Raw genomic sequence first — 12,918 nt, 5'->3', positions numbered from 1 at the left:
AGTTTTTTTTAAATTATTCACTAACTGCTTCTATCAATGATCTTAATAGATTTACAATTTCAGAGATGGACAAAATTTAAATTGAAAACAAATTATTTAAACGTAATGCTAGAAATGCTAACTGTTGATTTTTATAAAACAAAGGGATGTCAATGGTTACGAAAATTGCTGCATGAGGTAACAATGACAAAATGACTACGCTATTTAACTCTGAGAAAAAAAAAGACGTGCATGCTACAAAGCTATATTGCCAAGATTGCAAAGGAAAAAGGCACCTATTATTGCATTGGTTTCTACTGGGTGAGGATACAAATGGATTCAATGACATAGAATAATGTGTGCAGCTCACTGCGCCTCAAACTGCGCCAAGCAGTGCCATAAAGCAGGTTAAGTACAACAATAAGCATGTGATATGGTTTTTGTGTCTGGTTGCTAAATGGTGGTGCAGTCTCCCAACCAAATCAGTACTGAAGTTAAACATGCACATTCAAAAAGCCATGAAGTAGAAATTTATCAAGCACATGCATAAATGAGTATGTTTTTTATTTGCATGCTCTCCAGCCAAATTGAAGGTAGCATTGAGAATATAATCATAAAATTGCAAACACAGCATACTCTACTTAATTCAAAATCATTCAAGAGAATATTAATCAATCAGTCAAACAAGCAGCAATAATCTTTTTTTCTGATCATCTATCCATCATGCTGGGTGTAAATGCTAACTATCATGCTTATCCCATTAGATACTGTGCAAATAATCAGACATGCACACTCATTATTGAGAGTTCTCACTGGCATGCACACAGCACATATTTCATCCTCAGGGGAGCCAGCACAAGACCTACAGCAACGGTCAACCTGTATTCCCTCTGTACAACAGGTAATGTTACACACCATTCCAGTTAGTCTACATACCAGGTGACATGGTTCTGGAACTACTACTGTCAGATGAAGCCAAGGACAGCTCATTTTTCTTACGAAACAATGCAGAAGTGGAGACAGATAAGTGAGTAGAGCCAGCCAAACGCTTGTTTTTCGTAGGCGAGGTTGATTCTGGGCTGGAGCCTGAAGACATGCAATCAAACACAGATATCATGCAGATTTTAAAGAAATAAAAAATGCATCTGTGAAAAAAAAAAGAAAAGAAAAGGCTTCTACAGAGAAAACCTAATGCAGAAAAGAGCAGCAGACAAGAACATCAGAACTATCAGAATGATCTACAGGCTATCTTTAAGTTAGTCTTAAAAAGATAAAAAAATTAAAGCAGCTAAAAAAGGAAGGCATACCTAAAACAATGTCATGCTATCAAATCAAGTAATTTATATAAAAATGAAGATCAGTAATTTTGTGTATTTAGCTCTATATTAATAGAGATATATTTGTATATATTTTTATCACTAGCAGTATGTGTAAATTGTAAAGTAGCATTTGTCAAGATGTTCTGGAACTGTCATTAATGAAGTATCTGAAAGACATTAGTACGATAATGCTACACACATTTAAAGCAAAAAGCAATTTTGTATAGAGGAAAGAAAGGTACATTCAAAGCAATTTCATATCTTTTTGCTCAAAGTGTTTCAATAATGATCTGGAACAAAATTTGAAAGCTTCTACAACAATCTGTTATTACTTAAAAATATGAGAAAGTAAAGGGAATAAAAAATTAAAACATACATAATAATTATCAATTTATGAAAAGCAAAACTAAAATGCATTTACCACTAGCATAAAGCCACTCAAATGATTACACATACAAGTAAAATTATTTGAAAATCATACTGGTTTGGTTTTTGACAAAATATAATCCAATATGCAAAAACTTTTCTCTCCCAGTAAAACATCTAACAACGGGCTGAAATAAGGCTTCCTTCACTTTTCAGATCAGCCTGTCACATATTGCATTTAGTCAAAAAGTCGAGAGAACATGACAATGCAGTTTACCAGATTTGTGTGGAATTTGCATATCAACATGATTTTCTGTCAATAATAATAATAATAAAATAAATAAAACAGCTTCATAAAGCCACAGCATACCACGCTTTTCAGAGGCAGAGGTTGATGTCACCGCCTTGCTACTATTGCTAGCAGGTTGTAAAAGATGCCATGCAGACACAGCTCGGCGGGGCATGCGCTCACGTTCACTATCTGAGGAGTCAGAGAACTCAAATGGGGTCATGCGATGAGCAGATAAATTAAGGCTAGATTGAGCACGCTTTGAGGCATTTAGAGTCTCACATATATCCCTGGGAGTGCCGCTGCCAAATCCAAAAATCCCATGTCTACTTTTAGATCTCAGAGAGTCTATGCGTGCTTCCCTTTCCACATTCTTCTTTAAAAGTGCCATTCTTTTTTCCTGCAAGAAATAAACAAAATTCATTTATTCAAAACAATTTCAATGATTAACACTGATCGAGATTTTGTTCTGCAATTCCTTATTTCAACTGACATGTGATACATCACGCTTTATAACCACACTAAATCTCAGCTGAAACATATTAGCTTACCTACATATCAATTAAATAACTCTAGATAGACCTATAATGACTGCAGTGATATTTCACTAAAATTAGGGATAAGAATAATCAATACAACAGACCTAACTAACGGATCAAGGAAATGACAAAGATAACAATTTGTGACAAAGTGGAACTCATAGCACTAATTTTGTCTCATATTGCAAAAAAAAAAAAAAAAAAAAAAAATTTGAAGCCTCCCTGCAGAAAATAAACAAACAAAAGAAAGAATTATGAAAACATCCATTAAAGTGTGCATTTCATGTACCATCAAGTATACTTGGTGGAATATGCTACCCTGAAAAACAGGAGATACAATGATAAATGCATATATCAAACTTAAATTGCATTGAAAAAACAGAAAGAGGATATGTTTGTTAAACAAAAACCAATTGATTTGCTGAAATGTGTACACAGTGCAAGCTTCTTTTCAGCATACTTAACAAGTTTTTTTTTGTTTGTTTGTTTGTTTTTTTTTTTTTTGAAAGGCTTTCCCCAAAATGTGAAGACGCATAAATGCCAAATCAGCAATGCTAACTGTAAACATGGTTCCTGTTTTCACCCTGTTGGAACATGTGTAATAATTAAATTAGTGGAAGAGGTAATCCTCATCCATCCTTGAGTGCAATCTTGAATACTTTCTGAAACATTCTTAGACGTGCAAGTCTCAATTTCACGAAAAAACGTAGTTTCAACTTATTTAAGACCAGGAAAATTAGAGTGGTTTGATTTAGGATAAATAAGATACAGTCCGCGAAAATAGGGATATTGTGTTTGTTTCACTGAAAAAGTAAAAACTGCTGAATGACTAAACAAATATACTGCTTGCTATGCTTATATTACAGAATCATCACAGATAACATCATCAGATCTGACTAAAGCTATCAATTCAAAATCACTGTTCAGAAGTTGCAATTTCTTACACAAGGGACCAAGGTGACTAAAGAACAATGATAATCCAACTTACTTTGCGGGAATAATATCTTTACACAGAAACTTAAGGCCATGACTCAATGGAGTTGCTGTCATTTTTCCATATAGACTACCATGACTCATCCTAAACTGAACAATTTGCAGCCAAGTATTCAAGCACCTGATATTAAAGATTCATACATTTTCCACAACTGCTGATAAGTCCAAACTGAAGTAGACAGAGATGGTCAGAGTTAAAAGAGTGTCACTTACCAGTAAAGTGAGCTAGATTTGAACATATATTTGCTTTCATACCTTACTATATAATCTGAAGGACTAAATCCCATTTACCTACATTGAGCATAGTGCATGACAGTACTCTTCACTGAGGCAATTAGGCTACCTAGAATAGGATGCTGCTGTGCAGGCATATTGACATATTGCGTTTATAAAGATGAAAATTGAACTTCAGATGTATGGATGTTTAGTTTTCTTTGGCTTTTCACTGTAATTACATATTGTCTTAAATCGATAACATGTTTGGTCAAATATCAAAATTTGTGATCATGCTAGTAAAGGCTTAAACCCTTGATAATCAAACACTTTTTTTCCAAAGAAAATCCTGAGACCAGACAGAGACTTGGTGGTGGTGTTTCATATAAACAGTGTAACAGTTTTTTTTTAAATGACATTTCTAAACTGTGATGTATTTCACAGACAAATATTCCATTAAAAAGTATGATATTTAGTACTTTGGTATTCCAGCTGTCACAAGCTGAAAGTGGCAATTTGTGTTGTGCTGAGAATAATTCCATTATTAATGTTAAATATGTTAAAACCTGGCCCGTTGAAGCAGCTGTCATTGCAAAAATACAACATAATTCCACTTTTTGATCCACACTTTTCCAATTAATGAAGTTTGCTATATAGCATATATAAATATACTAGGATTCCACATTTGATGTAAACTATCCATACCACAATGTCAAGCTGAAAAACATTCCACTGAAATCTCAATTTCAAAGCTCATCTTACCTAAAAACTGACTGATGCTCTGTCAAAAAATAAAGTAAAAGCATCTACTCATATACAAGCGGTCTTAACCAATCAACAATTGGTACTTTTTCTAGATTAAGTCAAAAATTAGGTCATCTTGGTGCCAAAAGACATCAAAGGCCTCATTCTACAAGGCGTGGCTAAAATGATAATCAGTAGAATCCTTTATTAATAAAGAAAACCTACTGGACTTTAAGTGGATGCTTTTATGTATAAATACAGATAACATGAACAGCTGGATAAGCTGTCTCATGTGCCCCAAGGTGTTTGCAATACCTGTTCCTCTAGTAATGCTTTTTTCCTCCTTTCTTCGACTGCCTGCCTTCTTTCTTCATCCCTCTTTTTCATTTCTTCAATTTTCTTGCGCCGCAGTTCCTGCTGCTTCTCTCTGAATTCCTGTGCCTCTCTCTGAGCTTTCTTCAACTCTTCAATTTTCTTTTGTCGTTCTTCAGTCTGCTTTTCTCTAATCTGCCTAACTCTGTCTTCTCGTTCTTTGATTTTTGCAGGATCTGGAAAGTGATATGGAAATATCCCATTAAAGTAATTGTCATAAGTGACAGTAATGTACATAGTTAATATAATCACACTTTGTGAGATTCACCATGGCATCTCTTTGGGTAGATCTACATCGAGGCAATTGCTGTCCTACCTAAAAGCACAATCTATTCAATAAAGAAAAAACATATTGGGTCTTGCTCCATGTCTCTATATCCTCACCATAACTCTCAGCCCCTGCACAACGGAAGAACCAGCATATAACTCTCCTTCGATCACTGCTCATCAGTTACATTGCCTACAGAACACTACAAACAATGGGCCTATAACCGTCTCCTCAGTGTCTAGGTTTATAATGGACAAATGATGTCATGTTCTGTGCTCTGGACTGTTATCCTTGCATGCATTATGCAAATAACAGCACATTATTGAAAAGCCAGCTGTGATGCCCTCTACAAACTCTCCCATCAGTCTGTCTTTTACATCTCTGCACAGCACATACAATGTATACTTGTGAATCATTTAACCTTGTGCGAGAATAATGGCATGATATTAATCAATAGCAATCAATTTCTCTTTGAACGCCATGTTAAGAACATTCTTAACATACAGTTACTTCATATAGTTATCTCATGTGGATTTCTAACCACAGGTCGCACCAGAATTTTTTGCCACTAACCTAAATTACTGTTATTTAAAAAAGGCCACATTTAGAAAGAGGGTCTGTCTTATTGCTGACCAGAGCAAATGCGAGCATAAGAAGTTGGTAAGTGCCAAATTTGCACCTGCAGCCAGTATGCCATAAACAAGTACTCAATTAGCAAAAATGTTCATTAGCTTGGTAGTTGGATCATATATCAGGCCTTATTAATTGATTAGGCGTTTACTAACACTACCTGCAGATCCTTTAGCACTGTCACCCATATAACCACATAACCTACAGATAAACCAGCACTACCAGAGTGGATGAATGTTAGCACCAGGTATCGCTTTGTTGGTGCTAAATAATTTTACTCTGTGTTGGCTAATTTGTTTTTTGTGGTCAATATGGGCGTTAGTGCTAAAAAATCTGCGGGTAGTGTTAGTGTTTGTATTGGAAATTACAAGAGACTAAGACCCCATTCCCATAGATTTTAGAGCGATCTATCCCTGTGGGGAGTCTCACTAGATTACTGTCAGCTTAGTCGGCTTAAGCATCTGTCCCGCCTACTAAAAGCTGTAAGGGGGTAATTAACTGTGGTGCACGCTCGGCTGACTGCAATTTAGCGTGAACCCCAAGGGTGTTAGGTCAATCTAAATCTAAATCTCTGGATCGATCTAAATCTCTGGGAATGCACCCTAAGACTGTCTTTCTCTTCTATCAAATGATAAGAAAATCTTGGTTATTTGTTTCATTAAAATGGGTTTCATTAGGATTATTACATCAAATTCTAATCATGCCTATGTGAAAAATAATGAATCAAGCAATGCTCAGCTTCCTTCAGTATATGACTATCACTGTCATTTCCCATCCATACATAATTTAAAGAGTTCAGTAAGTGGCTATATTCCAGACTCTGCCAGGTATAATCATATAACACATACATTCAATGGATGATCAAACTGGTCAGAAATAAAAGAGAATTTAACACTGGCACCATTATTATAAAAATTAGAGAAATTTGCAGTGAAGTATTGGGTACCTGACTGGCATGTGCAGGAAAGAAATAGGTTGTTAAGTGGTATTACACAGAAAATCTAGCAACTATTACTAATACCAAGTATTTGCTTATGCTCATTTGTTTTGCTCCAGTCTTTTTTAAACAATGTATATTAAAATACCACTTCAACAAGATTGATTATAAGTATATACTAAATATCACCACATCTGGTCTGAGTCTCTCCCACTAGTATCCTTATCAGAGCAACTGTAAAGGAAAAAACAGGAAGAATTTGGACTGGTTGTCTTCATCACGGATCTGTGAACCATTTTGAGAATTCAGATCAGCAACAGAACCATTATGACTCCTGCAGCTGCCTACAGACTATGTTAAATTTGCATGGAAATCCTTGTCATCATCATAATCAGTTTTGCAAGTTCATGCATCATGTCAAATGAAGTTTCTTAATCCCTTATGATTTCCAGAGAAGGTTTTTACAGTCAAGGCAAAACTAACCAGCTCCTGGCCCAATTTCTCAGCAGTGCACGCAATATCTAGTTGTCAGCACACCTATGGGTCAGAGTTTTTGTTGTGTTTGATAAGATTCAGAATGCTCCCTTCAAGAGGTGAAAGATTCTCCATAGGGTAAGATAAAAGTTGATGACATCCCCTCCCACAACAGGATTCTCTGAAATGTAGTCAATTTTCTCCTTGCCAGTTACACAGTGGAATGTTATTTGAAACCTGTGTCATCCTTAAAAAAACCTATCCAAGTGAATCTGAACATGGTTTTGGAAAAGTAAACAAACATAAAAGTTAAACCTATCTTACTACTCTTACCCTTCAATGACGGACTCCTGTGGAGTGTGGAACTGGTAGTGGATCCTGGGTGGCTGCTCCCTGGGCTCCCAGTCCCTGTATCCATTGTACTGGCATCAGCACTCATACTGAGTTCTAGAACAAAACAGAAGGAAAAATTCTATCAAACAACAGGTCACTCTGACACGATTCTGTGTCCTTGATGCACGATAGTACATGTATTACATGATAACAGAACTCGTTATCACCAACCATGTCACTATCACCCCTCCATGTCAAGAATGATGCCGTGCTTATCATCACTACTTCTACTACAACCAATGCTACTGTTGCTTCTACAACACTTATTCCCAGCACTACATCTAAGCAGAAATTTTTGGTTGCCACATGTCTTACCACAAAAATGCAAATCTGAAATAATATTACAAACAATAAAAACAGACATTCATTACATTTTTATCTGCATTACTTCTGTTTACAACATCTTAAAAGACAATCTGCATGAATACATGTATATGTAATGCAAAGTCAATTCCTTTATATTGAACGTCTGAAAAAGTAAGTACTACAATCACAGATCTCTGTTCATATTGGTAGTTATCTTCTGTACAACCTACAAATTAGCTCAGAATCCATGCCATGCATCAAGGCAGTCCCTAAGGTTGAGAAGTCAACAAGCATGTTGGAAATTTGCTGCTGGGACATGGTTGCTGGTCAAGCACTGTGGGACAAAGTAGGCTTTTACAGGTAGGTGCTTACCTAAGAACAGGGATGCCTCTATCCCCCAGCAAGCAGGTAAGCATGTGACCCAAGTATATCACTTCATTTCAAAGCATTAGAAATCAATTAATCACTTTTGGTAATTATCAACACTACAAGTGTATTTTCAACTGCCAGGTCAACATGGGGAAAAAGCTTGCAAAATCAGTCACTTGAAGTTGAAACTGCCTGTAGGTAATGTAAATATCAAGACAAAGGAGATATTTCCCTCAAACTGTCTTGGTACATATCCTATCTACAGGCTAAATAACAACTGCCAATCAAATGATGGTTAAATTATACTGTATCTTATCCATTAATGTATACCTATTAAAGCAAGAAAGACAATTGCACTAGATATTTTTCTCAAAACACTGACGACAACGTAAACAAATTCCACCAAAAAAAGCATAATGGTTTTGTGCATGTCATCATGTGCATTTCAAGCGAGGTTCTTGTATGTAATTCAAGAGGTACCTCCATCAAACAGTTCACAAACAATGCATATGTAATATATGAAACCTGGAAACACAGCTACAACAAGACCATGTGAAATCTCCAAAGTAGTCCCTGATACTTTTTTCTGGCATATATTCCATCGTTTCATTAGTAATGAAAAAACATTAAATAGAAAAGGTGTTGGGATCTTTGAGTTTCAAAAACATCTTCAAACTGCCACGCTTTATAAATGGCACACATTCAAATATAATTTCAGGCTCACACGTTTCACTATAACAAAAAAATCATTCTACAGCCTTGCAGCTGAGTTTCCAGTGGGACGAACAATACATGTAGTACATAGATACCAGTGTTATTACTGTCACAGTGCAGGTCAATCCATGCCGCAACCGCCTTTAAGGGGCTTTGGTCCACTGATGTGTCTAGAAGAAAGCAGCATAGTAATCAGAAACTTCTCGTTGATATTGTCCTGTAATGTTATGCCATCTACCACCAGGTTCCAGATTTAGTCTACTGCCCTGCATGCATTATGTAGGTATTACAGTTGCCATGGTTATGAAAATTTCAATAGGTAATATTGTCAATATGTCATCACTGTTTTCTTAAAATAAACTTCTGACAAGGGAAGTAATAACGTAAAAAGTAATAATGTATAATTATTACTTTATGTATAATTCAGAAGGCAGGGTATGGGTGCAAATAAAACCACCAATATATCCCTTTTACCTTACAACCCAAACAAATCAACTGATACTTACACAAGTCTGTATATATAGTGAAAACAAATAACAGCTATTAACCATAAACCACAGCAGACCTGAACTCCTATTTATGAACAGACAATAAACAGTTTTGTTAGTAACAAAAACATATACCTGGTGTTCAGCCTTTAACACTTTGCACTTAAGTACGATTAACTGAACTCAGAGCAATAGGATTCTTATACCTGGATTCTCAATTCCTTGATCAAGTTGCAGAACTGCACTGACCCCAAAATGACACTCCAAAATCTTTTTCTTTACATCAAATATATGAAGCTCAATATATTCCTTCTTAAATTAATGAAGGCATTCTGGTGCATGTTCATTAATTTTCATAGCTTCTGCAAGTTTTTTTTTTCTTAATGCTTCATGAGCCCAGTCCAGCAAACATACAATATCTCACAAAAAATCTTACTAAGTACTGTAAAAAAGCTCAATCTGCACAGAAGGGATTAAACAATAAAATAGCTCCACTCTAACATAACATTTTGTAAATATTTGGACAGATTAAGTTTTTCAGATTAAATTTATAAACAATGAAATCAGCAAATTGTTATATTAAAAAACCAGACTAACAAATATCAACCATAATGAGCACCCTGGTGGTTTTATCATTCACATCTTGCCACCCAAGCTAAGTGGCAGACCACTGCCACCCCCAAATAGAATATGGATGAGTACGGTAAAGTGCCATGAATTTCGAACGGCTCTTGAATTTCGAACGATCTTAAAATCGGCCGTCTGGAGTTTTTTCTGGACCATGAATTTCGGCCAGTCAGCAATTTTGCGCGATCTTGATTTCGTGAATTTCGTACACCTTAAAATCGGCCACCAGGCTATTCTCGCGCTTGTAAAGATCTAACAGTCGGCAATGTTGCCCTAGCGTACCTTTACCTGAGTACTACGTGTGCGGCCCAAGGTGCAAGATAACGATCAGTACAGTTAGTTTAGGACGCTAAACAACATCGTCATATCCATTCATTCAGATAACAGGAGATTCTATTAAGAGTTGTACTGTCGGGCTGTTGTTTCTTTACCGCAGTATTCGGTGTGAGATAGCGATCGGTAGTTTTGCTGAGGCGCACAATAGCATTGTTAACAGTAGAGACTTCAGTAACAGAACAAAAGAGCAATATTAAGAGCTGCAATAAAGATTACCATTATTGCTTTCTTGTCTCGCTCAGATCGTTCACGATCTCCCGCTGACGATCTTCCGCTAATGAGGTCCCTTGAAATGTACAAATGAGATGAAAAATATTTTTAAAAATTATAAATTCCTATGGGGAGGGATAGAGGGTTAAAAAACAATCGAAAACGATCTCCGGCTGACGATCTGCCGCAAACGAAAGCCACTGAACGAGTATGAGCTTTCTCGTTTCACTCGGATTGCGACGCTGATGATACGAAAATTGCGTTCTCGTCTCGCCCTTTGGCTTACGAAGTCTCTTTAACAAATATGAAAATTGCCTCCTGGTCTCTCTCGGATTGCGAACGATCTCTCGCTGAAAATTTGAAATTTTCCTTTTTGTCAATCAGCTTTGTCAGTTGCCGTGCGTATGAAGGTCCGGAAGGTGTCCCCTTTCACAAATTGGCCTGTAATTTGCTTAGTGTTTTGTACCGCATGAAGGTCACTCTTGTCACTGCTGCATACGGCGTGGAATGTGTATCTTAAGGTTCATAGAAACATTTTATTGTGTTTTGTAAGCTTTAGGAAGTAGTTTCGTCGTGACTGAATATCAGCGTACACTACAAAGTAGTACCATTCATCTGTGACGCATCATAAAAGCTAGGTACGTCAAATTACTCTAAGAAAATTTCTTACAACGTCCACGGCTGTCACGACAAGCCAAGACGTCATTAAAAAAAAAAGTCGCAAGCCGTCTAGCCGTCTTTGAAAATATAGGCCGTCCGGTGATGTCAGCGGCCGTCCAAATGACGACTGGACGGTTTGCTGGGAAAAGCCTTGCTCATAAGGGTATATTTATTTAATTAGGGGCTTACTGACATCACCCAGCTTACATGCGCGTGCATGCCTCCCAAAATTATATTAAAGGATAAAATTGTAATATATCTAAGTATAATTGTTTGTAAATTTTGTAAAAATTGCCCATGCCACCCCGTTAGTTTGGAGGGTTAAGCTGGATCAAGTCCGTGTCAAAATTCTTTGAAACTTTGCAGGAAAAATCAATCTTCCTTTGTTTCTCTGGCTCCTTGTTTATCCCGATGATCAGATTTATCTAGTGCCCCCAGGTCTGCTGGAGCAGCTCTTTGAAATAATACACAGGTAGATTTTTATCTGAGATAAATATCGCGTTCGATACACTCAAGACAAAAGCTACCTGTGAGCTGAAGGGCACTTTACCCTTTAATTAAGAGGTAAAGCAAGTTCCAGCTAGATGGACGATTAAGATCGGACTTCAGATGGTAACTAGTATTGTTTACCTCAGTTCTGTGAAAGCTAACGAGAAGGGTGTCAGAACAATGGTGCATATATAAATTATACAGAGAATTTGTACATTCAGGTGACATTAACTTATAATCGAAGGGGATTTTCGATAATATTCCTTGAAAAGTACACTAGATTTATAGAGAATAATATCATGGTTGGCCAAAAAATTATGTAGTAAATAATGCACTGTCCACGAGCCCGATATCACGATAGCAGGCCGAGCGTCAGCGAGGCATGCTATCGTGGATATCGGGCGAGGGGGTAACAGTGCATTATTTGTCATACATACAAAGGGACATCGTGCGTATTCCCCACCCAAATCCCCTAACTTTGAATAGAACACGCTGATATCACCGCGCATGGAGTGATATCAAAGAATGGACTTTCCCCGCGTATACCGCCTAATTGCGGTCACCGTCCAATCATTTTCATTTACGTGAATGGTTTGTGGTTGCGTGTGTCTTGACAGGGACATGGGTCAGTGGTTTTCTGCGAGTAGTTGGCTAATTTCCTGTCCATCTTTCGCACGTGGCAGTCACTCCGTCTCATTCATTATATCGGTCCCTGCAATCCTTTTGTTTAGATATCAGCCCCGTGGTATGTATATACGCACAGTGTATCCGTGCGTATGCCTGGTTACGCCCCTGTCGCAAACCAGCAAACCATATCCTGCTGACTACATGAAAATTGCCTTCTAGCATGGACAAAAAGTCCAAGCTTCTATGCTTGCTCGGATCGCTGACGATCTCTTGCTGACGAATATAGTAACGAAGTCCCTTGAACTAGTGTGGAAATTGGCTTATTATCGCGCTCAGATCGCTCACTATCTCCCATTGACGATCTTCCAGTCCCAGTCGTGACGATCTTCCACGAATATAGAAACTGCCTTTTCGGTTTACTCTAGATTACCTATCTCTCGCGTTTGTTTGAAGATGACAAAACGTACACGCTTTTCAAATGCGTACATTGACGCAACTATGCGCCAGGAAATCAGTTGCTGCTGCTGGTTAAGATTGGGTTGCCTGAGCGAAAAAAAAAAACGGCCCTGCACCCCC

At 37.2% G+C, this 12,918-nt stretch overlaps 1 protein-coding gene across 14 annotated transcripts in view; it reads right to left on the bottom strand.

Annotated features, from left to right (window-relative positions):
- The window catches only part of LOC106170589 (uncharacterized), a 32,824-nt gene that overhangs the window by 12,008 nt on the left and 7,898 nt on the right, over window positions 1-12,918 (bottom strand). For 6 of the 14 annotated variants that reach the window (XM_086999717.1, XM_086999719.1, XM_086999718.1 and 3 more), the window contains exons 2-6: window positions 9,001-9,075; window positions 7,457-7,570; window positions 4,758-4,990; window positions 2,035-2,353; window positions 916-1,065 (exon numbers count right to left, since the gene is read on the bottom strand). In XM_086999717.1, the coding sequence (XP_086855843.1) occupies window positions 916-1,065; window positions 2,035-2,353; window positions 4,758-4,990; window positions 7,457-7,570; window positions 9,001-9,075 (891 nt within the window). Of the gene's footprint in view, window positions 1-915; window positions 1,066-2,034; window positions 2,354-4,757; window positions 4,991-5,198; window positions 5,577-7,456; window positions 7,571-9,000; window positions 9,076-12,918 lie in introns of those variants that run through there. The other 8 variants (XM_086999724.1, XM_086999729.1, XM_086999720.1 and 5 more) reach the window with 5 other exon arrangements.

Source organism: Lingula anatina, chromosome 1 (genome assembly GCF_051362555.1).
Source record: "Lingula anatina isolate TDL-2025a chromosome 1, LinAna3.0, whole genome shotgun sequence".
Lineage (NCBI taxonomy): Eukaryota > Metazoa > Brachiopoda > Lingulata > Lingulida > Lingulidae > Lingula > Lingula anatina.
Note: the sequence above shows the minus strand (reverse complement) of the source record. Positions and strands in the feature narration are given on the sequence as shown.